Source organism: Anopheles arabiensis, chromosome 3 (genome assembly GCF_016920715.1).
Source record: "Anopheles arabiensis isolate DONGOLA chromosome 3, AaraD3, whole genome shotgun sequence".
NCBI classification, from domain to species: domain Eukaryota; kingdom Metazoa; phylum Arthropoda; class Insecta; order Diptera; family Culicidae; genus Anopheles; species Anopheles arabiensis.
The window spans coordinates 25,448,192-25,471,846 of record NC_053518.1 but is presented as its reverse complement, the minus strand read 5'-3'; the positions used below and the strand labels follow the sequence as shown (position 1 = coordinate 25,471,846).

General features: G+C 43.5%; 1 protein-coding gene across 3 annotated transcripts in view; it reads left to right on the top strand.

Moving 5' to 3' along the window:
- The window catches only part of LOC120901567 (protein O-mannosyl-transferase TMTC2), a 157,725-nt gene extending 134,434 nt beyond the window's left edge, over positions 1–23,291 (top strand). For all 3 annotated transcript variants that reach the window (XM_040309604.1, XM_040309607.1, XM_040309606.1), the window contains 5 exons: positions 5,814–6,058; positions 19,240–19,380; positions 19,484–19,568; positions 20,784–20,941; positions 21,071–23,291. In XM_040309604.1, coding sequence (XP_040165538.1) covers positions 5,814–6,058; positions 19,240–19,380; positions 19,484–19,568; positions 20,784–20,941; positions 21,071–21,247 — 806 coding nt within the window. In that variant the 3' untranslated portion in view covers positions 21,248–23,291. The remainder of the gene's footprint in view (positions 1–5,813; positions 6,059–19,239; positions 19,381–19,483; positions 19,569–20,783; positions 20,942–21,070) is intronic.
- The last annotated feature ends 364 nt before the right edge of the window (positions 23,292–23,655 follow it).

Genomic DNA, 23,655 nt, shown 5'->3' with positions numbered 1-23,655 from the left:
GGGGTAAATTTCCCATCCAATACATTTTTCCCCCGCTTGCACTTTGTACGGAGGCAACAACTTTGACGTGTTTGCCCGAAAAATTTCCACCGGAAAATGCTGTTCACTTATGCTTAATTTTCGTCCCAGAATGTGTGTGTGTACTTCGGTATGTTGTACACTGTCTCCCCATGTGAAGCATCATCACCAGCGGCGTCGTTATGTTATTTTTATGAAGCTAATTGTGCAATTTATTTTTTATCACACCCTCAGCACATGCTTCCGTGCTTGATTCCAACCGATTGAATTTGAACCGGACGTCTGGCTTCAAATTCGATACGCCCTGGGAAATAAAAATTGCTTGCATCTTGCTGCCAGCGCTCACTCCCTCAACCTCCCGTTGGGGTGGGCAATGATTGGCAAGCAATAATTCCAATTTCAGCTGAGCCACAAAATTTAATTTCTCCTTCGTTTCCTACTGCTAAAGCTGCTGTAGAATCTATGAGGGTTGTTTGGGTGTATGAGTGTGTGTATGTATGTGTGCATACTTCCTGTACAAGCATTTTCCGCAAGTCAACAATCCGCCCGCCATATGTGATATGATTTTCGAACAATCTTCAAACGAAGGTGAAAGACAGCACTTCGTTCCTAGCTCACAAACAAAGAAAACACACATACAACACACACACAAACATCTTGCTTTCGAGGGGGTAAATGTATTTGCGGCAGAGAGGCAAAGCGCGGGAAAATATAAATGATTTTTCCGCACCATTACTTCCAATTTTGTGAAATAGATGATAATTCAACTTTGCTTTTCCGATGTTGCCTCGATGTGCCTCGGTGTTCGGTCCGCGCGCAAACGGTGGTCTTTCGGACACGGGACACGTCCGGTTTTCTGACCCTTGCTTTGCTGGTGATCCTATACAACGGGTGGAAGGGAGGGAGATGTTTTCCCCCCTTTTTTCTGTAGTGATTCACTCGAAGTTTTCTCCCTGCAGTGTCACAACATGCTGCGAAAGAGCTACGGCACGAAGCAAAGCTCGAATGTGACAGTGTCCGGCATTCGAATGTGTGCACCACCACGCGAGGGCGGGTAGGCCCCCAGCTGCATCCCTAAGCACTGAGTAGAAGAAAGAAAAAACGAGAGCTTGACGGAATGACGACACGGTTTTTCCAGGGAGCGACCGTTGGGAATTTAATCATTCCGGTGCAGCGACTCTGCTCGTAAGGGCAGCCGGGCAGCCTAGCTGCCGGTCTTTAGCGGAGCACTGATGTGCTCTACGGCACGGGCTGAACTTTGCAGCCCTTTGCTCACTGCCCGGGCCGCAACATTCAGGCCAACAAAAGACAGCCTGGTGCATCGGCTGGACCCGGGAGAAGCACGTCGGAGTTGCATTGAATAAACGGCTAGTAAACGAGAATTCGTACGTTCCATTTTCCCCTTTCTCGGAGGGTTTTTTTTCTTGTTTGCTTCTAAAAGTAGTCCAACAGGAGACAGGAGTCGACCCCGGGCTAGCGCGTGGATGGACTTTAATATTTATGATAGCACGACTGCTGATGTGTGTCTGCTGCCTTCACTGCAGCACCAGTGTTTGAATGATGGGCTGGGTGTGAGTGGGGTGTCTCGGGCAGCAGCTCTTTGACAGGACGTGCACACACGCGCGCGCGCACACACACACAGGAAGAAAGCAAATATGAACAAGTGATCAACGAGTAACATGGTTGGGTGGGTGTTTTTTTACCTTCTTTTACTTCCCTTTTGCACCATTTCTCGCCGATGACAAAACTGATAACGATTGGCTGGAGAAAGCAAAAGGAAGAGGAAAAAAACGACTCAAGCAACAGCCTCCACTAAAAAGTCATGGAGACGCCCGGTACTTTGTAAGAAAGCTGCGTCAATCCCCAGCACCGAAGCCATACATCTTTTCCCCTTCCCCCCCCCCTCCCCATTCTTCTAGCCTTGCTTGCTGCAACAGCAAACCAAAAAAAAAAAAAAAAAGAAAAACAACGCTCACAAGACATCGTTAAGCAACTCCAGACTTCGGTTGTCGTCTCGCGCGCCCTGACGCGCAGCCCACTTCCGGCCACACGACCCGAGTTTGGGACGTGATCAGATTTACTGATAAGCTTTGCGGACTCGCTGCGGATGTGGCTGTACAGGTGGCACACATACACACACAAACTCACACGCAGAACCTGAACAGCTGTGCTGAGGGAGTAGAATTTCTGCACAAGTGAGTGAAGGAATTTGTTTGGCCAAGCGAGCTGAATTCTTCTACCCGCTTTTCCCCAGCCGGGAAAAAGAAATTGAAAGCGATGAACTTTGTCATCGTGTACCGATGGTGTGCGGCAGGGAGGCAAACATAGTCGTAGTGAGCACACTCGCACACGTATAATGCTTGCGTGCAGCTTCAGTTTCAGTGCCACGGTCTTTAAGGTTAGCCATGCGAGCTAACTGGCTCGTGTCGTGTGTGTATCGCAGGGCATTAGTTTTTCCCCTGTTCCTATGGCTTGGTAGAACCTGAGACAGAGCCGGGATGCAATTGGCTGGAAAAGCGTCAGTAGAGAACGCGTATCAGTCTTTGGGCGACGGTACACCATCCTGTAACTCGATTCCATTTTTGTGTTCATTTTGCACAGATCATTTAGCAATCATTGTGCGGATGGCTGACAGTGTAAGGGAAGCTCGGTGCTATCGGACGATGGTTGTTGGTGTGTGCTTCTTTTTTCCTCATTCTCTCTCTCGGTTCGTTCTAAAGGAGGTTCAAATTCACTTGACTCACGATTCTTTATTCGTCCGGCTGCCTTTTGGAAAGGGCCACAAAATACTATACAAATCATGATGCACGTAGTTTGTCAACTGCTTTTGTTCGTTTGGTGGCGTACAATGGACGCATGGAAGTGCTGAATGATCCACTAGCTTGCTTGTTTTCATTGAGCCATCTTCGCTCTGTTTGCTCAAGACTCGACGGTACCTAAAGACTTTTTTTTGGGTACTGGAAGAGTTTTGAAAAGAATCCGTTTCAAATGATGATATCATGCGACTTACCCAACTAATGATGAGAGCTTGAGTGGAATAAAAGAGGGCCTAGCATCTGTACATTCAATTTTATTTACATCAATTGGCTTGGTTTGCTAAGCTTTTTGAACTTTTTTTATTAGTTTTTTGTATTCAGATAACATTTTATACACCAAAATTATAGATTGTTGCCTTTCTATCATTAAATATAAAATCTCGCCATATTAAATCTCACCTATTTTATTGTTAAGACTAAATTTAGTATCTGCTTTAAACCTTGTTTATCTACATGCGGGTGGAGTTAATTTTTAATTATTCCTACTTGGGTTGTTGTTTTTCATTTCAGCTTGATTAATTGTATTCCCTTATACAATAGATATTTATATTATACAAATTTATTCTAAAGTCTGGTTTTATCAATCTATCGTACGGCAGTACTCTAATTTTGAGCTTTTGAGCTATTTTATTGAATAGTTCCCAGTTCCTCTTTCTCTCTCGACATTCTTATAGTTTGGGTTGAATGTCTTTAACATAGCCACAATTTTCACAGTTAGGACTGTTAACTAAATTGTATTTAAATTTCAACTCCTGAGTGTATACTTTTTCATTGGCCAACAAGTAAATATAGCTTTTTTGATCCGAGTTCAGTTGTTTGCCATTTATAACGTTAAGCCATACGTTATACGTGGGTTTTGTATTATTGCAGTTGATAGCTAAGCCATTACTAAAGATTGAAAAAAAGAATCATTAAAATCACACAATAAACATTTTGTAGAAAAGTAGTTTTGTAGGACATCATGTTATAAACAGTACTACGCCCAAGTATTTGGCCTCTTGTCACCTCTGTAAATCTAATGACACCCGTTGACGCCTTTCATTCAAATACAGTTTTGTTCATTTTGCTCGGCTTTAAAAAAGAAAAGTCAACCAAAAGACGTATGACGGCTTAAAAACCTCCTGTGAAAAGCAATCACACAAAAGCTTCCTCTCATGACACGGTGCACCGCGTACTCGTAGCCCACACTGCCATCTCTAGCGCTACCGTTTACCGTTGATCAAAAACGTGCTCTAATATTCATAAGACACTTGACACTTTGTGTGCTCTTTTATCATGCAGCCCTATGTGTGTGTGTGTGGCTTGATTTCAACGATTTTACTTACTTTGCTCACCTCGTTTACGCTGTCAGTGCTTTTTTGCTGTCTGTGTGAGTGTGTTTGTGCTCATTTGGCTGAGGAAAGAAAGAAACGATCGTAAAACTACTCCCACCGATGCTAAAACGTGAGCATGCCTTTGACACTGTGTGCTTTTTCCTGCTGCAAACGGGAGCAAATCATTTCCCTTCTGATTATCCACACCGTTTTCGCTGGTCTGCTTGCCAGCGTAGCCGTGTATCACGTTGCCCACCATTACCGTAAGCAGCGTCTTTCAGCCTCGTTTGCCTTTCCATCTTTCTACCTATTCAGTCAAAAAACACCCCGCAAGATGAAAGGAAAATCTGCCCTGCCCGACCACATTCCTCGTTTAATATTTCATAGTAATTATGATTACACCACTTGCACAACGCAGCTTCAGCCTTTCGCCTGGCCACAGGATGGCGGGCAGGGTTAGTGTGCTAAAAACCGAGCAAGCAAGGTGGACGAAAACAACCCCGCTCCGGTGCACCGGATCGGCCAGAAGCAACGCAAAGCAGGAGGCCTTTTTTGTCGTTCCACCGAACGACGGTATCATCATGCTTGCGCGTTATCTACCGGGAACATCCTTCCGCTTCCTACGGTACCGGCTGCATGGGTTGCTCCCTAGCGCACACCTAATGGATATGGGACATGACGGCTGTCGGTGGCCGGGACTCGAGAAATCCTTCAGCCCAGATCCCATCCACCACTGGAGCAAGAGAGCGCCGAGCGGTTCAAGATTTCCCGCTTGCTGTGTCAATGAGGCTGAGTGTTCTGCACTGTACGGTGTGAAGCACGCGCTGCTCGTTTTTTTACGATTTCACTCGTCATAAAATCACGCTAAAAGGCTCTCGTGGATGGATGGATGGATGGGGAATGGTGCATTCTTCTTTATTTTTTACGGCTATACGTCAAACATCATCCACACGTTAGCGCGCGCACACACACACACACACGGCCGGGACAAGCAGCACCTGTGCAGGGACATTACCCAAATGCTGCATTAAACCAAAACCATCGTCAAACATTTGCACCACCACCACCAGCAGCAGCAGCTAGTTGATAGTGTGCAGATAACGCACACACACAGCTTGGATGAAAATGAAACTGGATGAAAAGGCATCGTAATAGAGCTGTGATTCTTCCGTCTTCTTGCATCCTCAAGAGGGTCGTTTTTCATTCATTGCGACAGCGGCATTGCACGTTTTCCATGCCAGCGAGAGTGATGTCCAATTATCCTGCCGTATTTAAGAAACGAAGCACATGGTTGTTAAACAACAGGGAAATGTTGTTTTGTGCCCATTGGTAAGTTGTGCTTGAGATAAATAAATCGTTTAGTAAGGAAAGTGTTGAGGACCGACCACGGATGTCGTTTGGCTTGATGACGACAGTTCATATTCATTTCGTATTCATTGCGAATATTCCGCCGCACAGGGAAAGCAAAAACACACAAATGCATGGACTTGCAAAGAGTAAAATCGTGATGGGAAGGCAAATTTTTGGTCATAAATCCAGTGTGTTCTCCTATGTGTTTTACCTAATCACTATAATCTCAACTCATTTTGTCAATCCGAAATTCTTCCCGCAGCGCAACTTAACTTTACTAATCTGCATTTTTCTACCTCTTTTCACCTTCTTACAGTTGCCTATCTGAACCTTGGAACCTCGCTGATAGCGCTCGGCCGCTGCCAGGAAGCGGCCAGCGTCCTGCGGGAGGGCACCAAGCTGGACGGTGCCGGTTTGCGCGATCGGGCCGCCCACGAGAACGCCCGCATCAGTGCGCTGCTACAGCTCGGCAATCTGTACGCCGATCAGGGAAAGCTGCAGCGCGCGCTGGCCATCTATCGGGAGGCGTTGCACACACTGCCGGAACGATATCCGCCACAGGTAAGCGGCCACTACCTACCCTATTCCCATTTCCACAGCGCGTATCATTTACATTACATTTTCGTGTCCTTGGACAAACTCGTGGTGTGATTTGAAAGTGGCACAGGAATCGCATTACTTACCGTTAGCGGCAAACGAAAGCAGCTAGCGCGGACCAACTTTATGGCTTCATAAAGTCACGTGCCAACCACCGTTATCATGTATCTTCATTCACCGCTTCCCTTTCCACGCCGACCCCACCAGACCACAAGGGCTAAGCGGAAGTGTTGAAAAGCTTTTAATGATTTCCTTCCGTTCCTGGTTCCTCGTCGACCTCGGCGGTTGGCGGGAGAGACACCATGGGCCATTTCTTCATTCATTCCCCCCGGCAGACTAGCTGCCAGGGCCCACTGCTCCGGAAACCGAACCAGCTCCAACTTCGTACCGTCCCGGCTTCGAATGCGCCCCCGTTTATCAACCGTCTGCCACCAGCATGAGCAACCGGGCCACTCGGATGGAGCACCGTGCGCACGGGGGAAAAATTATCACCGGAAATGGCAAATCCGGATATCAGAGATTTTTATAAACACTTTGCCGTTGCAGCCCCACGCTACCGTTCGCCGGTTCACCGTGCGGAAAAGTCTGCCCGCTCCTGCTGTGCCCGGCCAGACTGACCTATCGGTACGTTCGGGGGTGGTTTTGGTTCGTTCGTTCGTGTGCCGGTGACGTTTCATATTTATAGTTATGGTTCCACAGCTGGCACCACTGTCCCTGCCCCTTTGCTTTGCCGGGACGGAGAAAGCCACTGGGATTAACTACAGGCAAGGCGAGGCGTCGAAACGTGGTACCAAACCTACCTACGATGGCGCACGAACGGATGAACGTATTTCCGCTATTTCTTTGGGTTGATTTTTTCCCCCGTCGACCGGAGAAGGAGCGAGTGTTTGGGTGAAGGGAGAAAGGTGAGAGAGTTGGAAAAGTGTTTACACTTTCTTCCCCATTTTACCTTCCCTTCACACACACACTCACCTTCAGCTTGGGGCGGGCTTTTCATCATCAACCGGGTTTGGGTCGGTTTTCTTTTTTATTCGTTACTGCTACACCTCGTTAACTCGTCGTTTGCTAAACCGGGGAGAGCACAAACACACACAAACACGGCACAGGAATTCACCATCCATCTCATCCATCTCCCTGTCTATACCGGATCGTTTGGGTTTGGGTTTTCCGGCTTTCGCCCGAAATGGATCGCACCGCTACGTTTCCTGTTTCGTGCTGTGTAAGTCACCGGGCGGTGTTTCCTCGGTTAGGCGGCGAAACGTGCTGGATCGCGCCCAGCAGTGTACCCTAGTGTACCTGCACACATTTTCAGCACACCCGGGGCTGCTTGTACAAACATGCTCGCTCGCATGAGAGCTTGCCCAAAACTCCCTATTGGGAAAAAGCGAGAGAGAGAGAGAGAGAGAGAGAGAGAGAGAGAGAGTTTCCCTTCTGCATCTGCAAACCTTGCGCATGATTGCAACGCCTCTAGAAAGTAAAAACAATCCCACCAACTTTGCTGACGGAAAGAAAAACCTATTTGGAACAAGAAAATAATACTAAAAAAGGACCAACCCTCAAGGTCCAACTATACTAAAGACTTCTTTGTGTATTTTTTTTTTTTTGCCAATATTCTCTCCTGCATCATGTTGGGAGAAAGCGAAAACCAAACTTCCATTTCACATCCTTATTTTATTACCAACGGTTGTATAAATTGGAAATTTTATTAGTCTTATAACGCACACCAATACCTCGCCCACCTCGGAACCCAGTGCGGAAATACGTACCGGATGAACTCGGTGGACAGCGCTGCGGTGCTAGGCAATGTAGCAACAAACAGGAGCCTACCAAATCGCTCACAATTCACGGTGATCCGCCTCGGTGCAGTTTAGTTTTATTAGATCGACAGTATTTTCTGACGTTTTACGAGCTGGCTTCGCTTGTTGGGGTTCTTTCGTCGTAGGAGTAGACAGTGGGAGTAAGATGCGGCGGCAACGAACGGAACAAGAGTGAATAGTTTGGTCTGCGTAGTAGATGGTTAGGAAAAATGTCATTGGCACATAATTTTTGATTTTTTGTAAAGCTGGGTAAGATTAAATTATGGCAAGGTTTGGAGAACTGGATAACTGGAGGAGCCATACAAATGTGGAGGCACGCGGACAACAACTGGAGGAAAGCGAAATGTGAATAATGTCGTATGGCACGTTGAGCTACCATATCCAAGTTAAAGTTGGTTATTGTGTTGAAGAGAATAAAACTTGTTTTCGTCAACGTTGCAATGAAACACAAATTTAAAACAAACAGTAATATAATGTTAAAGAAAAACTGTGATTTGTCTCTATTATCCTTAAAGTACCTGGGTTTCTTGAGTTTATTGGATTTTATGTTAATAGTCCAAAATTAAATTCTGACTTGCTTCTTCTATTTCGCGTAACGTTGTGCGCGGAGGTGCCGGTCTTTAACGGCTTTCGAGACTAAATGCATTACTACCCAGCCGAATAGTCAGTCCTTGCTACGGAACAGTCCATTCTAGGTTTGAGCCCATAACCTTGAGCTGTACTGTACCGCGGGACCGCCCAGAGCTATTATCTGACTTGCTATTATTACTAGAATTAGATAGTTTTTTCAATTTTCATTCGAAGAAAACGTTTGAAGGTGATTTTTATTTCCGTTAAAGATAAACTAGTGTCATGCAGCGATATGTTAGGGTCAAGAGATTTCAATGTGGCCAAAAAGGGCTAACTTATTGTTGTATTGTATTGTTGTTGTATTGTTTATTGTATTAAGTGATTGGCCAAACAAGCGGCCTTATCACTGAATTAAAACTAAAACTTTAATAACTAACGCAGTGTACAATGACAAGACGGATCAACAGAATCTAGTAGGTAGGTGCCAGTCAAATAAAATGTAACGCTGATTAAACTTACGGGCCATCGCAGTCATTGGGTCGTTCTCGCTGTATGCACGTCTTGTAAGGTCAGTTCTTATTAGTCTGTAGTTACGGAACACTCTAGGAGGGACATTTATGTTGACTCTAGCCAGTAGTTCTGGCGAATCTATCTCACCGACAATAAGTTTGGACAAAAACGTACTTTGGGCATTATCACGTCTCCTAGCAAGTGTGTCCAGACCAAACAACAAACAACGAGTATGATACGATAGACGAGGGGTTACATTACGCCACGGAGTGAAGTGTAGGACAATACGAGTAACTCTCTTTTGGACAGCTTCTATTCTATTGGACCAAACACTAGAGAACGGACACCAAACTGTAGAACTAAACTCGAGGATGGAACGAACATAGGACTTATACAGAGTTAACAGGCAGTGTGGGTCATTGAGTTCTCTCGAATGTCGACGAATAAATCCTAGCATTTTGTTAGCTTTGTCTAAAATATCACAGTAATGTTGTCTTAAATCTAGTTTGCGATCCAGGGTGACTCCTAAATCCCTGACCGTATTGCACCGCGGTAGTTGTGTCCCTGATATGCTATAGATATACCTTATCGGACTAGCTATTCTAAAGAAAGACATTGACGTACACTTATCAACAGAAATTAGCAGGTCGTTGTTGATACACCAGTCAGAGAAAACATCAATCGATCTCTGCAGAGAAAGAGAGTCGGAAGTGTTCCGTACGATACGAAACAGCCTAACATCATCCGCATAAAGCAGACAATCTGCTTCCGTAATGGCCAGTGTGACGTCGTTAATAAAAAGCGAGAACAGCAGTGGTCCCAAGTTGCTGCTCTGAGGGACGCCAGATGAACTCTCGAAAACGTTAGAGGAGACACCATCGATTTGTACGTAGTAGCTACGTTCAGAGATATAGGACCTGAACCAATTCACCAGCGGAGTAGAGAGACCGATCCGGGCGAGCTTAGCCAACAGCAAGCGATGGTTCACACGATCAAACGCAGCCTTAAGATCAGTGTATACTGCATTCATCTGAGCTCCGGAAGTAAAGGCTGCGTGGCAGTTGGAGACGAATTCCAACAGGTTTGTGGTAACACTGCGTCGAGGAAAGAAACCATGCTGGCGTGTAGAAATATAAGAACGACAGTGATACATTAAACAACTTATATGTTACTGAGAGTTACAACATTCAATATCCAACAGTTTGGAATGTTGTCCCTTTGGCATAGAATGCGATATTAACATAAATAATTTCTATCATGCAATCAAACAGCTTTGTAAGGAAAAAATCGTATGGAAAGTTATTAAATACACCAACAGCGTCATGTACACATTGTGCTATAAATGTGGTAGAGTAGGATTTGTCAATCATTCTTTCAGTTGAAAAATGTGTAATGACTTTTTTCAGCTAAACAAGTTTTAATCATAGGTTCAACAGAAACGGAACTTCAACCAATTCATACCAAAAACGAATTAAGCTCAAAACAACTTCAAAACTGTACCATTGCATTAGCAGCTGAAGCAGCTTGACCAACAATAGTTTTGGACTGTTTTAACATAAATTCCACCTCGTTCTAGTAACATTTTGTTCATTTCACTAGTTGCTCATTTCACTCCCTGCGGTATCTAATAAACTCGCCCAACCAACCGATGTGGTGAATCCACAGAGCAAACCTCCCATCTCTATACCGGAACCCGTTTTGGAAAATAAAGTCAACTGAACGAATTTAATCTTCATCGCGCCAATTTCGCCCTACAGGGGTGTTGTTCCACGCTCACTCACCACCGCCACCTGCTCTGGGCCCAACCGAGTGGGAAAAAGTATTAAAATATTTACAAACCCGGTACCGATTTGTTTACGCAAATCCAACAAGTGAAAGTTTTCCATACTGTTTGCGCGGGTGTGTGCGTACATGTATGTGTGTATGTGTGTGTGAGCAATTGTGTCCCGACGCCAATGTGTCCTTCTTTCATTCCAACCCTTCCCGGAACATTCTCTCCCGCTCTCTCTCCCTTCGAACTGGTGTGGCGGTGCTGAAGGACGACTTTTCCGGTTACGCAAGCGGAACAAAATGCAAAATGTTTCCGGCCAACTTGATGCTTTTTTTCTCGCCCTAGCTCTTTCTCTCTCTCACACACACACTTTCTAAACTTGGCTTCAACGGTTTCCCGGCCAACGCACAGCACCCTTCTTGCCTTGCGCTTCTTCCCATAGCCTGATGGTGCGCACGTGAGATATGAACATGTGTGAGTATAGACTGGGAGACACAAAAAAAAGGAACAAGACGCAACTTTTTGCCCAACTCTTCCACAGTGTATAGCCCCCTGTTTGCCTCGGAGGGCCCTGAAAAGGGGTGTATGTGTGTGTGTGTGTAGATGCAAAAAAGTTGTACACAATCTGTGACAACGAAGTTGCAAATGATTACACTTTGTGATAAACTGGGAAAAAGCTCCTGTTTCCTCCGTGCCGGCTCAACGGGAGAGAAAATATTTTCCCGCACCAAAAACTTCGCTCGGCAAACGGTTTCGCTTGTTATGCTGCTCTGGGTGAATTACACATGTGAAGTTTGAGCGGTAAAGCAGTACCGGCTGGTAGACAATTTTAGATTTGTTCGCTTCTTGTTTTTTTTTGTTTGCTTTCGTTTTTGCCACGTGGGCTGTTTACAGGGTTTCCCACGATTTATTGGTTGGTTCCCATCAATTTTTGGTGGGTTCCCATATTTTTTTGGTGCGTTCCCACGATTTTTTGGTCGTTTCCCAGAATTTGTTGGTCCAATTGTATTGATATCCAATTGGAAAATACCAATAAAATATGGGAACGAACCAAAAATCTATAGGATACGACCAAAAAATCGTGGGAACGCACCAATAAATCATGGGAACTGACCAATAAATCGTGGGAAACCCTGTATGAGCGAAATAGTGAAGGAAAAATGTTTAAAACACAAAGTGCTGTCACGTTGATAAGCTCTTTGTGTGTGTGTGTGTGTGTGTGTGTGTGTGTGTGTGTGTTTGCTGTTTTTTCAACGCTCCAAACAACTCACTCGCCTTCTTCAGTGTTGTGGCAATCCATCCGTTGTTGTATCAGTGTGCCTGGCGGCAAGGGAAGCACTTTCATTAAAAGAATGTCCGCTTTCGGGTGCAGCGACGAGATCTTTGGAGACGTTCTTAATCATCCAACTTCATCTTGCTCGCCGTATTTCGAGCGGGCCGAGCGCAACTTCAAAGCAGCACATCGCTGCTAAACGCAGCTGCACCGTTGGAGAGAATAGTTCTGGCACGGAGACGTGGTTTGGTGATATGCGCTACTATCACAAACGCGGGGCAGGGTGTGTGATTTATGAAAACAAGTTTATTCTTAATTAGTTTCTGCAGATTTTGCACTTGCTCGCAGCAGAAAAAGTCTTGCGTTGCATGCCCGATAAGAATATATGCATCATCTTTGACTAGCGATAATTGTATAAATTTTATTTCAATTTTAGTGTTTCACTTTTATTCATTCTTGTATTGGTTTTGTAGTCAAATAGTCAATCCAAATATACATGCAATTCATAACAAAACCATTGTAAGGTAAAGAAAATTAACAGTAGTCCACCCAACGTGAAGCGTTTTCGATGCTTTGCTCCGCTGCGCATGTCATTTTCGCAAGCTCACGCTCTTTTCCCTCTGTGAGCTACTGGATGAAGGATGAAAAGCTGCGAATAAAATGGTGTACGAGGGGAAAGAGACACATTCACGTGATGCTTGTTGCTTCCAGCTTGTAAAAAAGAAATATTCCACGTGCCGGCACCGCGGGTTATTGCACTTGGAGTGGTCACAAACACGCTACAATGTTTTGTGCAAGAAGAGAACGTTGTTGTTATTGGGATTTTTTCTATCCACATTGTTCAGTGCAAATATTGCTCCCTAATTGCATAGGGAACTAATACAATACGTTTAAAAGACATACAAAACTGTATATTTTGCTAGAAATGCAATAAAACACAATAATATGTAGATTAATATTTATTAAAAATTGAAAGTCTCTGTGAAAAACAATAAATCGCCCTTTCAATGGATAGCTTTTAAACTAATAATTTATTATACACACATATAGCTATCAACAAAATCGTTAATTTAACACATAATCGTTTACCGCATCATAAACCCCTTTTCCACCTTCAATCACGCCTTATCATTTTATTTCCCTCGAACGGTCACCATCATCATCATCATCTGCCGGTGATAAGAATAACAGCTAAACACGTTGCGGATGTTAATAGCTTATTGCTTCACCATTTCAGCGCACCATTTCGCTTCTCACATTCATTTTGCAATACTTCTTTTATGTCTTTGATACCGTTTTTCCAAAAAAAAAAAAAACACTCATCCTACAACCTATCCAATATCAGCGCTCTGAGCGAAATGATTGCTCTAGCGTCCCGGCCATGGTTTAAATCTTTTCCACCAATTCAATTCACACCCCGTAATAAACGTTTATCTATTTGGCCATTCCCGTCCGAACAACGATCTTCCACACCATGTTGTGTCAGTGTTCCGTTCCGTGTGCTTACCTGCCACGAGAGCTTACGCGGGTAATGGTCAACGTCTCATCGCCAAATGTCCTTTGGGAGGAGGTTTTGCCACAGGAACCTGCAGCAGAAGGACGCTCCGATAAAGATATGTTTATGGCAGGAAATTGACTCACCGGTTCGATTTTTTGCCCTCCCCGAAAGCCTGGCACAGGGCACAGGGGTTCACGGGGTAAGGTGAGTTTGAAGTCATTTTCACTCCATGTGCACGAACCCGTATCGGTTCACCCCGGTAAAAGGTACGGAATTACCCTATTAAATTTTATACCATTTCAAATAAAACAAAATAATCAATTAAAGTTTTCTCACCCTGTGAGCAGAGGGGAGGGCGCCAGCGTCATCAGCTTGGTTGGAAAATGAGCAAAGCAATAAAGTTTGGTTTTCCTGGCTTTCTGTTATTTTCACGAAAAGATGTGGAAAAGTTTCGCTTTGCAAAGTTTATGCTCGATCATTTTGGTGAGAAAGTGCAGTTTAGGATGAAATTAGCTGGCTTTAATGGCTGCCTCTCGAATGCACGAATGTGTTTGTAGCAAAAGCAGCAAAATTTAAATGGCTTTTTACGCTTAACCCATTTTCAAAAGGAGTTTGAAAACATTTTGAAAGAAATTAAATTTAATGAAGCTTTTTTCGCTTCGTTCTTGAACGCGCGGGAAAGCTAATCATCTGTCCCTTGCAGTTCCGAGTGCATTCCGTATGCAGTTCACAGAAAACAGCCCTTAAACGTGCCGATGCTTCTTCACTGCTTTTAAGCATAAATGACATAAAAGAGAAAGCACCAATTTACAGTCGATCGTTTGAAAATTGTGCCTCTCGGTGGCACATCCGGTGGCACGAAAAGGAGAACGACATGAAAATAGAGAATTCAAGAAAATGCACCCAGTGTCGGAAATAATTGGATAATCATTTCTAATTAGAAGCCTCCCAGTACAGTCGGTACGCTTCTTAACTGTCACCTTATCTCATTTGCACACTGTCGGCTGCCATTGTACCTGTCTCGCTCGCCATTGTTTTTTTTTTTTTTTTTGCAGTTCGCACATCTTCCCACTTTCCCCAATGATAATGAGACAATGAGGTCTCTGACTTTCGTCGGCATCCGATGGGCCGATATAACTAAAAAAACGAAAATCTAATTTTCCCTCCAACAACTGGCGCACAACCAACCCATCCATATCTTCGTATGGCCAGCAATTTGGTTCACCCATTCGTTTTCGTTTCTAGGTCATCATCGGTCAATAGACCTGCGCCGAGCAAAACGAAGCAATTGTGCACTTTTACGATTATGGGTCAACATATTTTTCTGTCCCCAGTTCCTCACCACTTCACCACTCAACACTTTTTTTTCTTCTTCTTTTTGCCGTTCTGTATTACTGCTGCATCTGTTTTTTGTAGTTGCTCTGTGGACCGTCGGGTCGAAATTATTGCGCACATAAATGCGTTATTGTAGCACGGTTCAGTGGGTTTGTGTATCTAAATGTCCGGTACGTGTACGCCGTGTACGGACAAGCGAGACAAAATTGCTGCTCTGTTTGCTTGTGAGGTATGTCCGGTATGTCTCGATTGGGACAGGACGATATGATTTCGTCGAACGGCTGCGCACCGGAATGGGTGGAATGCAGTGCAGGGCGATAGTTGGGATGGAATAAAATGGGTAATGTAATTTCGTTTCATGGTGTGCCATAACGAAAGCATTATTAACGCTTTATGAAGACTTTACTTTCAGCCAGTTCTAGCATTTCTTTCGCAGTGCTATTTCCTTATTGTGTACATTTTATTAAACGCTATTTCATTTAGTCTGGTACTGGTATTAGCATTATTTGACGAAATATTAAGTCAGTTCGCAACTCATTGGAAAGGAAATGCATGTTTCAATTACACTTGTTTATAGCTGTTAAAACAAGCATTGAGTATAATGGTTATAAATTTCTAAGGTTCCTCTACTTCTTGCTATAGCATTTAACTATAAGCAAGTTACTATAAATTGAATTATTTCATGGCTCTTCATACACATTTCATCGGGACTATAACGCTTAAATGCAAACATACTGATGCATTTATAGATCTGCTTATCAGTCCAGATGAGCAGCCGCATCGATTACCAACATAAAATCCATCTACAGATGCATTTTTCACTGAGATGCAAAAAACATCATTTCATCATGTTAGAGCTGGTTTTAATTACAGTGGAGCGCCGTCTATCCGGGTACCTTTTATCCGGCTATCCGTTTATCCGTGCTGTTGAGAAATGACAGTTCAATACAATGGTGACATTGCGTTATGAGGAGGATATTTGAAAAAGCGGTTAAAAGAGCACATTGTCATAACAAAAGACCCGATAATTCAAGGCAAATTTCAAATATTCTTAATAAATAGCATGAAGGTTATAAAAACTGGGTTATTTTTATCAAAAAATAAGATAATTTTCCAAAAATTAATCAGGTATTGGTGATAAAATATATCATTTGACTCATTATCCATGTTATTCGCTTATCCGGGCGAGGTCAAGTCCCGAGAAGCCCGGATAAACGGCGCTCCACTGTATATTAAATCAGTTTTGTTAAATACAGTGAACCCTCTCTTATTTGAGAGGCAATGGGACTGTCGAATAAGAGGGGTTTTCAAATCACAGAGGTGGAAAGTGAATGAAAGGTCCATACAAGACAAGAAAGAGACAGAACATTTAGTATGCAGTCTTAACTGTTGCTATAGGAAACTGCGAACAGGAATGCCAATTTGAGCATACATCAGCATACATTCAATAACCATGGCAACACCATACACAAATAAGAGGGACACAGATTTCAGAGGTTTTCCAAATTAGAGGAACAAAAATGTAGGGGAAGGTAGGTAAAGACGGACACGTTAAGGGAAATGGTAAAAATCTAAGGATATATAGGTGCAACGACCATGAAAATGTGTATACATTATCTTACTTTCATGTTTTATCAGAAAATGTGTTGAAACTTTTAAATTTCTATCGATTTTTGCGTTTTTTTCATGAATGAAAAACATGATTTTTTTCGTGCAGTTTTGAAATGTTCGGGTAAGACGGACACCTGATATGGGAATGATGGACACCTTTAGAAAACGTTGGAAATTGAAGAGTTTTACAGTATTTTAACAAATTCTACCGCTTTCCACGTCCTGGTACGTTTATAAACCAATTCTTGGCTAATTGCAACGACGATTCATTCAACGGTGAATTTAGGAATTGTAGGAAACCGCTTCTAATAGAACGTAGAATGCAGAATTTAAGGCATCTTATTTAATATCAGGCACTAACAGTGTCTACGTTGCATCAGCTTACAGAACAACAATTTAAAACTTCGCTTTAGGAAATTATTCCGCAGAAAGTCCGCGACCACAGCATATTTGAGGGACTTGTTAATGGGTTCAGCCATTTCTTACATTGAAGATTGAACTTTTTGAACCCCATTCTGTAAAGCCATAGAATCTCTCATCTATTCCTGAACGATTTGATATCAGTACTTCATCTTTTTTTATTATGAAAGTTGTCCAAGTCGTGACAAAATATTGGATTTCGTAAAGAACCTCATCAGCGTCCAGCGAGTATCATAACGCATGACTGCTATTTTGACCAGTGTTTTATTTCTCGCTTATTTATTTCTTTTTCTAGTTGTGTAATGGTTTATATCTTCAAAATACCCTTATCTAAGGTGTTTGAAGAAATATATTTATCACCAATTGATATAAGATGAAAAATAACTCAAAATAACAAATTCGGTGTCCATTTTTCCCTATGACAAAGTGTCCGTCTTTCCCGCTATAGTGTCAGGATGTTTAAACCATCAGAAAACAAGATTTTGTATTGCTTTCATTCTCGTTCTTTCGCCAGTTTTTTGCTTTACCATCAGGACAAATCGTTCATGTAATAAAACTTCCAAAAATATAAACAATGCAAGATACAAAGCTTAAGCCCCGCAATAATCAAATTAGATCCACAAAGGTGCGCACGATTGAAAATTTGTTTTGTTCGTGGATTTAACCAATTTTATATATATTATGCCAAAAATATTCTCAAATGTGTTGTTTTACCTTCAGTTTGGATTCTACATTGTTGAATTACTCGAAAATTACCTTTTTCATGCATTTATGAGAAGTGTCCATCTTACCCGCAGTGTCCGTCTTTACCTACCTTCCCCTACTGGAAATCAAGGGACTGTGCAAAATGTTCAAATAAGAGAGGTTTTTCAAATTGGAGAGGTGTCAAATAAGAGAGGGTTTACTGTATTAAAATAAATATTCACGGTCAATTCTATGGCACAGTGGTGTTTTCCTTCAATCCCGATAGAGGACACTATCGCAGTGGAGTCGTGCTGATAACCGAGCAATCCCGATAGCACGATAATTCCCGAACGTGGCAAAGGTTACGATCTTTAGCCATTCATTTATCGATCCCCGAACCAAGCGACTGAATTTTTAGCTACAATAAACTAACGTTGCTTAAAAAACGCTTTTGTATCTCACATTTATTGTACATTCGGGTGAAATAAAGAATTCTGTTGATAACGTCCCAACAAGTATTATACCAACAATTTACAAGAAATTAATTTTGTTCTACAACGAATTATGGACGTTTTGATTCCTATTCCAGATAGCAATAAAAAATCGCCAATAATTTTCACATTCACATACACACTACACTGTTTTAGTTTTGTACGTCCTTAAAGGTCCGAACATCGAATACCGATTGTCGGTGTCCTGCTCGACCGACAGAACGACGGTCTTACTGACAGCAGGGTTTAACAATGGTTTATCACTGTTTAAAAACATATTTTCATTCAATTAATCACAATTAACTTCGACAATTCAGAAAAAAAAATCAAAAAAACTGCTACCAATTTCATTCATAATTTAATACGTGTTTTATTGACAATCAGAGCTAATGTGGTAACTGTTGTTATCAGGTTCATCACTACTTCTAAAATGAATTTCGATGTGCTGTATCGGATCTGAACCAGATTAATTAGTCGAAGGAATTACATTAGTGTCGGTTTTTAGAAAAACTGATAAGAATTTTCTCCGCCGGTGATCTGATCGACAGAAAATATTTATTCACCGTGGCTTGAGGTCTTACCACAGGTCAGTCACATTTTAATTGATTCTAATTGTTGGAAACTGTTGGAAGTGCCCAACAGCCTGTCAGGTTATAACGCTACAGAAGAGAGTGAGAGGGAGGATAAAAAAGATAAGTTAGGAGATACGGGTCAGGATTCTTACACTCCTGGCCTGGCAGTTGAAAATTGACAATCGTTACATGTGCACTAATTTTTTTATTTAACCACATTCCGTAAATAAAGTATTTTTTCTTTAAAAACCCACCACGTTTTTCAACACTAATACATCATGGAAAGTAGCTAAAATTAAAAAGGACCATGGCCAAAGAAGGTATATGAAGAAATTTAATAAAAACAACATGAGTATCTGGGGTTTGAAGCTACCCGTTGAAAATAAATCATAACGGTACCTCAAGATCAATAAAGAGTTTTGATTTAAACGAATTATTTCAGGAAACAATCGTACAATGCCTACTTGACGTGTTATTTTCTCATCCGTAACCTGAACTTCTCATCTCATTTGACTCATCTGAAAATACGTATTACAACCACGCTCTCTCCGAACAATGTCCGCTCATTATCGCTCACTTGTGCACTCCCGCAGGGTATCTACCATCGGCTCGGTGACATCTTCGCCCGCCTCAACCAGTGGAGCGAAGCGGAACGGTTTCAACGGGCAGCCCTCGAAGCCCAGCCGGATCACATTGCTGCCCATCTTTCCTACGGGACGATGCTGGCCCGTAACGTAAGTATCGTACGATTTCCAATCGTATCCCAATTTGCACATGACAATCCCGACACGCACACTCACAACTTTACTTTTCATCTCACCCCTCTCCGCACTACAGAGTAGCCGAACGTCCGAGGCGGAGCAGTGGTTCCGGAGGGCACTGCGGCTAGCACCGAACGATGCCAGCGTACACCATCATTACGGTAAGTAAGCGAGCGGTTCACAAGTGCAACCGGCAGCCATGTTACCCCTCCCCCCCAATGATAAGACATACAAATTGTACCCTGCATCGATAAGCACAGCGGGGGAGCGATCAGCAAACGCCAGCGCCGGAGTAAAAAGTAGTTATTGAAAAGCACAAGCATTGGCAAACGACAATCTGGTAGAAGATTCGTTTTTTTTTTGTGTGTATACCCCAACGAAGCTTTGATCGTATCTTGACCCGCAAAACTAAAAAACCATTACGAGACACGAGACATCTTGGCTCTGTTCTCCCACCTTGGTCTCTGAGGGCTACAGAGCGATAGAAAGGGACGACAAAGATACCTTGCAAAGAGTTCCTTGAAACGGGTTCGTTGCCATGCACCTTGCCGTTCCCTTGCGAGATTTTCAAAGCGATGCACAAACGTCAACGCCATCATTAGTCACTGTCGAGAGAGAGAGCGTAACGGGGCACTCGGTACGCTTTTCTTTATTGTTATACACACCCACCCCTTCTACCTCCTTCACCCCTGCACAACCAGCCAAACCCTGCTTCCAGCTGGGGAGGGGGAGAAAAAAAAAGCTTTGTTCACCCGACTGCAAAACTTCACTCGACTCGGCTGTTGTGAATGTGAGTTTGCATTCTTGTTATGTATGCTTCCTTTCACTGTCACCCGCGTCACCCCTTTTCCACCAACGGTTGGGCGACTAACAATTCAAAAGAAAATCATAACAATCAACCACCCATCATATGTAACAAGCCGGTCGGAAGGATGCTGCTCTGCTGTCTTCCTTCACTGCCAGGCGCCAAGACGCTGCAGGCAACGTCGTGCATAAGATGACGAGCAAATAAATTGAATAGATTGCGTTGCTCGCAAACCCCGTCTCGAGGATGCTGCAAACGGGATGGGGGCAGGGTCGGACTGAATGATTTGAATCAGAAATAAAATATCAAGTATCCAATTAAGGAGCCTGACGGATGCGACCAGATGTCAGTGCTCTCTGGGTGAAAGCTATCATTATGCTTTCGCTTGGAGGAAAGCTTGCGGAAGGTTGTGCAGTTGTGCTCCCTTGACTGTGGCTTATCTTTGCTAAAGTGCAACTGGCTTGCCAGATAGATACACACTTGAAGGTTTCCTTTAGCTTTATTTCAATTGGTTTTTTTAAGTTGTATACTCATCCTTTACTTTCTTCTCATATTCCCCCTATTCCTTTAGCTGAGTTTCTCTCCTCCCAGCGCCGAACGGAGGAAGCGTTCCAGTACCGGGTCAAAGCGGCTGAACTGGCCCCAGAAGACTACGCCCTGGTGATGGCGGCCGCATCAAGCCTACGGTTGCTGGACCGCAAGCTCGAAGCCGAACGATGGTACAGGCAGGTAAGCAGCCCACTCAAAATAGCCCCCGATCCGGCTCAATCCCAACGCGGCGCGCTGATGAATAATTATTAAATCATTATTAACCGCTTCTTCTTCTTCTTTTCCCGCCACTCTTTTTTTTTTTGGAAGGCTGTGAAGCTTCGACCGCAGGAGGCCCGAGCCCACACCAACCTGGGAGCAATTTTGCACCTGCTCGGGCGCACGCAGGAAGCGGCCAACAGCTACCGGGAAGCGCTGCGCCTGCAGCCGGACGATCTGACCACACTGTCGAACCTGGCCAAGCTCGGCGTGCCGGCCATCTCATGAAAGGCGAACCACCACCGCCGGGCGGGAAGTGTCCGCGGAAAGCCCGGAAGTTGATTGCTGCCACCCGGGACGGGACGGACCGGTACCGGGGGCGATGCGTGTTGAAGCCAAGCACCGCGAAGCGACCGGATGCACCGGGAAATATGCTCGCTGGGAATTGATCGGACAAAACGTTGTTGTACAGAACGAGAGGGAAAGACAGGACGTGTGTGTGTATGTGCATACGGGTGCGTGTGTAGAGTAACAATAAAAAGAGAGGAATTTATGAAACCAGACAGGAAAGAGGACAAAAAGTATATAGCTAAAAATTGATTGTAAATAACAAACAAAAAAGGGAAAACAAAACCATAAAACGGTGTGGTGTGTAGAGAGTTTTTGGGAACGGATTTGTTGCAAATGCGGGATTAGGCTACGTAGGGAAAACCAAAACATGCGAAAGTTAGTTAGAGAACAAAATCGATTGAATAGTTTGATAAAGAACGGGTACGCGTACTAGGAAAATGACAAGAGCATTAGATTCAATTGTGTTGGAAATTCGTTGAAAGTATATCTGAAAAAAAACAAAACCAAAACCAAACAAAGCCTAAACTGGACGGAAAGGAAATGATTTTGTTAGTTGAGCTGAAACATGCTGAGAAACCGAGAGTTTGACAACGATTTATTACTGTTTAGTTTCTCTACCATCGAAGGGATTGATGCGAAGTGCTGTGCTATGAGCGGTGGCTACGGTTAGTGTTGCCCTTTAATTCCATCACACTTGGCTGGGGTTTCTGCAGCGCCCGCTTATCATACCTATATTGTACATACGAAGTTTATAAACAAAACAAACAAACAGAAAGCATAGTGCTGTATATAATTGATAATCAGACAACAGGCGCAGAAAAACGAAACAGAATGTGGACAGTTGTTGGCCGACCAACAATGTGCAAACAACGCGGATACTGTGAATGCAACACAAGGGATACAAATATTATCATAAAATCACACGCTAGTAATAAAGGCAGCAACTTCCCCCTCCCTCAAACAAACCATTCCATCGAAAGCCACACTTGTTCAGAGCGGGAGAGAGGCAGAAGTGACGAGAGGGAGAGAATGGTACAGTGTTGAGGAAATGCATTCCAAGTTGCATAAAGTGGAAATGGAACTGTAATTAAAGCTTGTTTTACTATTCGGCCCCCTTCTGGCACTAAGTGCGGTTAACAATAGTAATTAATCGCTCTTTTTCGTGCACTCTTTCCCTCTCTCTCCCCTTCATATTCTCTCCCACTCATAGGTGTCAATCAGGCGTTATCGCTCGAACAAACATTGCCATTCTGTGGAAATTGTACAACCGAAATCACACTTCACCAGCACACGGCCGCAAACAAACGATAAAATCGTCTCATTATCATTACTGCGTTCAATCATCAGACAGTGAAAAAGAATACTCATTACAATGCATTACATACTGAAACGAAACCTGTAGAAAGGAGACAGAGTATGTATGTGTATGTGTGAGGAGAAGGGATGAGATGAAGCTTTTTGTTCTGTTTTTGCTGATAATGAAATCGAAATGCAAACAAACGAAACCGTGCTGGACGTACGCTCCCAAGCTCTTCATTGCATCGAATCGTTGTTAATAGGAAACACTCACACCCGACGCAACACACGCATACCGAAAGCGGTGAGAATGCAATCAGTGTTGTTGCTGTTGCGGAAACAATAAAATCCTCAAAATCAATAAACCAAGTGGCGTAAAGTAAAACTCGAATGCAAAAATAAACATACCCATCTTCTTCTCACTCCCGCACCAGACATCCGCACCGGAAAACCTCCCCAGAAGAGTATACAATATACATTGACTAAATGGGTTTACAAAACGGAACCTACAAAAAATAGGTGCATACAGTGGCAACAGCAAAGAACAGGTTTAGTTGCAAGTTCCCCAGGGCAAACGAAAATAAAACAAAACCAGACCAGAAATGGCAACCAGCTGTACAGTACGGGCACGTTCCGGTACTGCGGACATAAATTTATGAATAAAATGCAAATTTATTAATGAAAATATGTGTAGCTTTTGTCGCGTTTAGCTACGGTACCGCCGTCAAAGGGTAAGTAAAGGATCGACCTCGACTCCGTTTTTCACACGTCTTTCATCAACGCCCCAAGATAACCTTTCTGATGGGGCGTTTAGATTTTCCAATGCTTTGGCAAAACTTTCCCGCTTAGCAAGTAGACACACTTGAACGCCCATTTCAACCCAAAATCTCGCACAAGTGTTGGTGCGTAACGGTTGCGGAAGTACAAGCCACCTGGCGTCCCCACCAGCGCTTAGCGTCACCAGGCGTCTCCACCGAGGCTAAACGGCACCAGGCGCCTCCATCCTGAGCAGGGGGCACACGTGTACGCTAATGACTCTTCCGAACTTA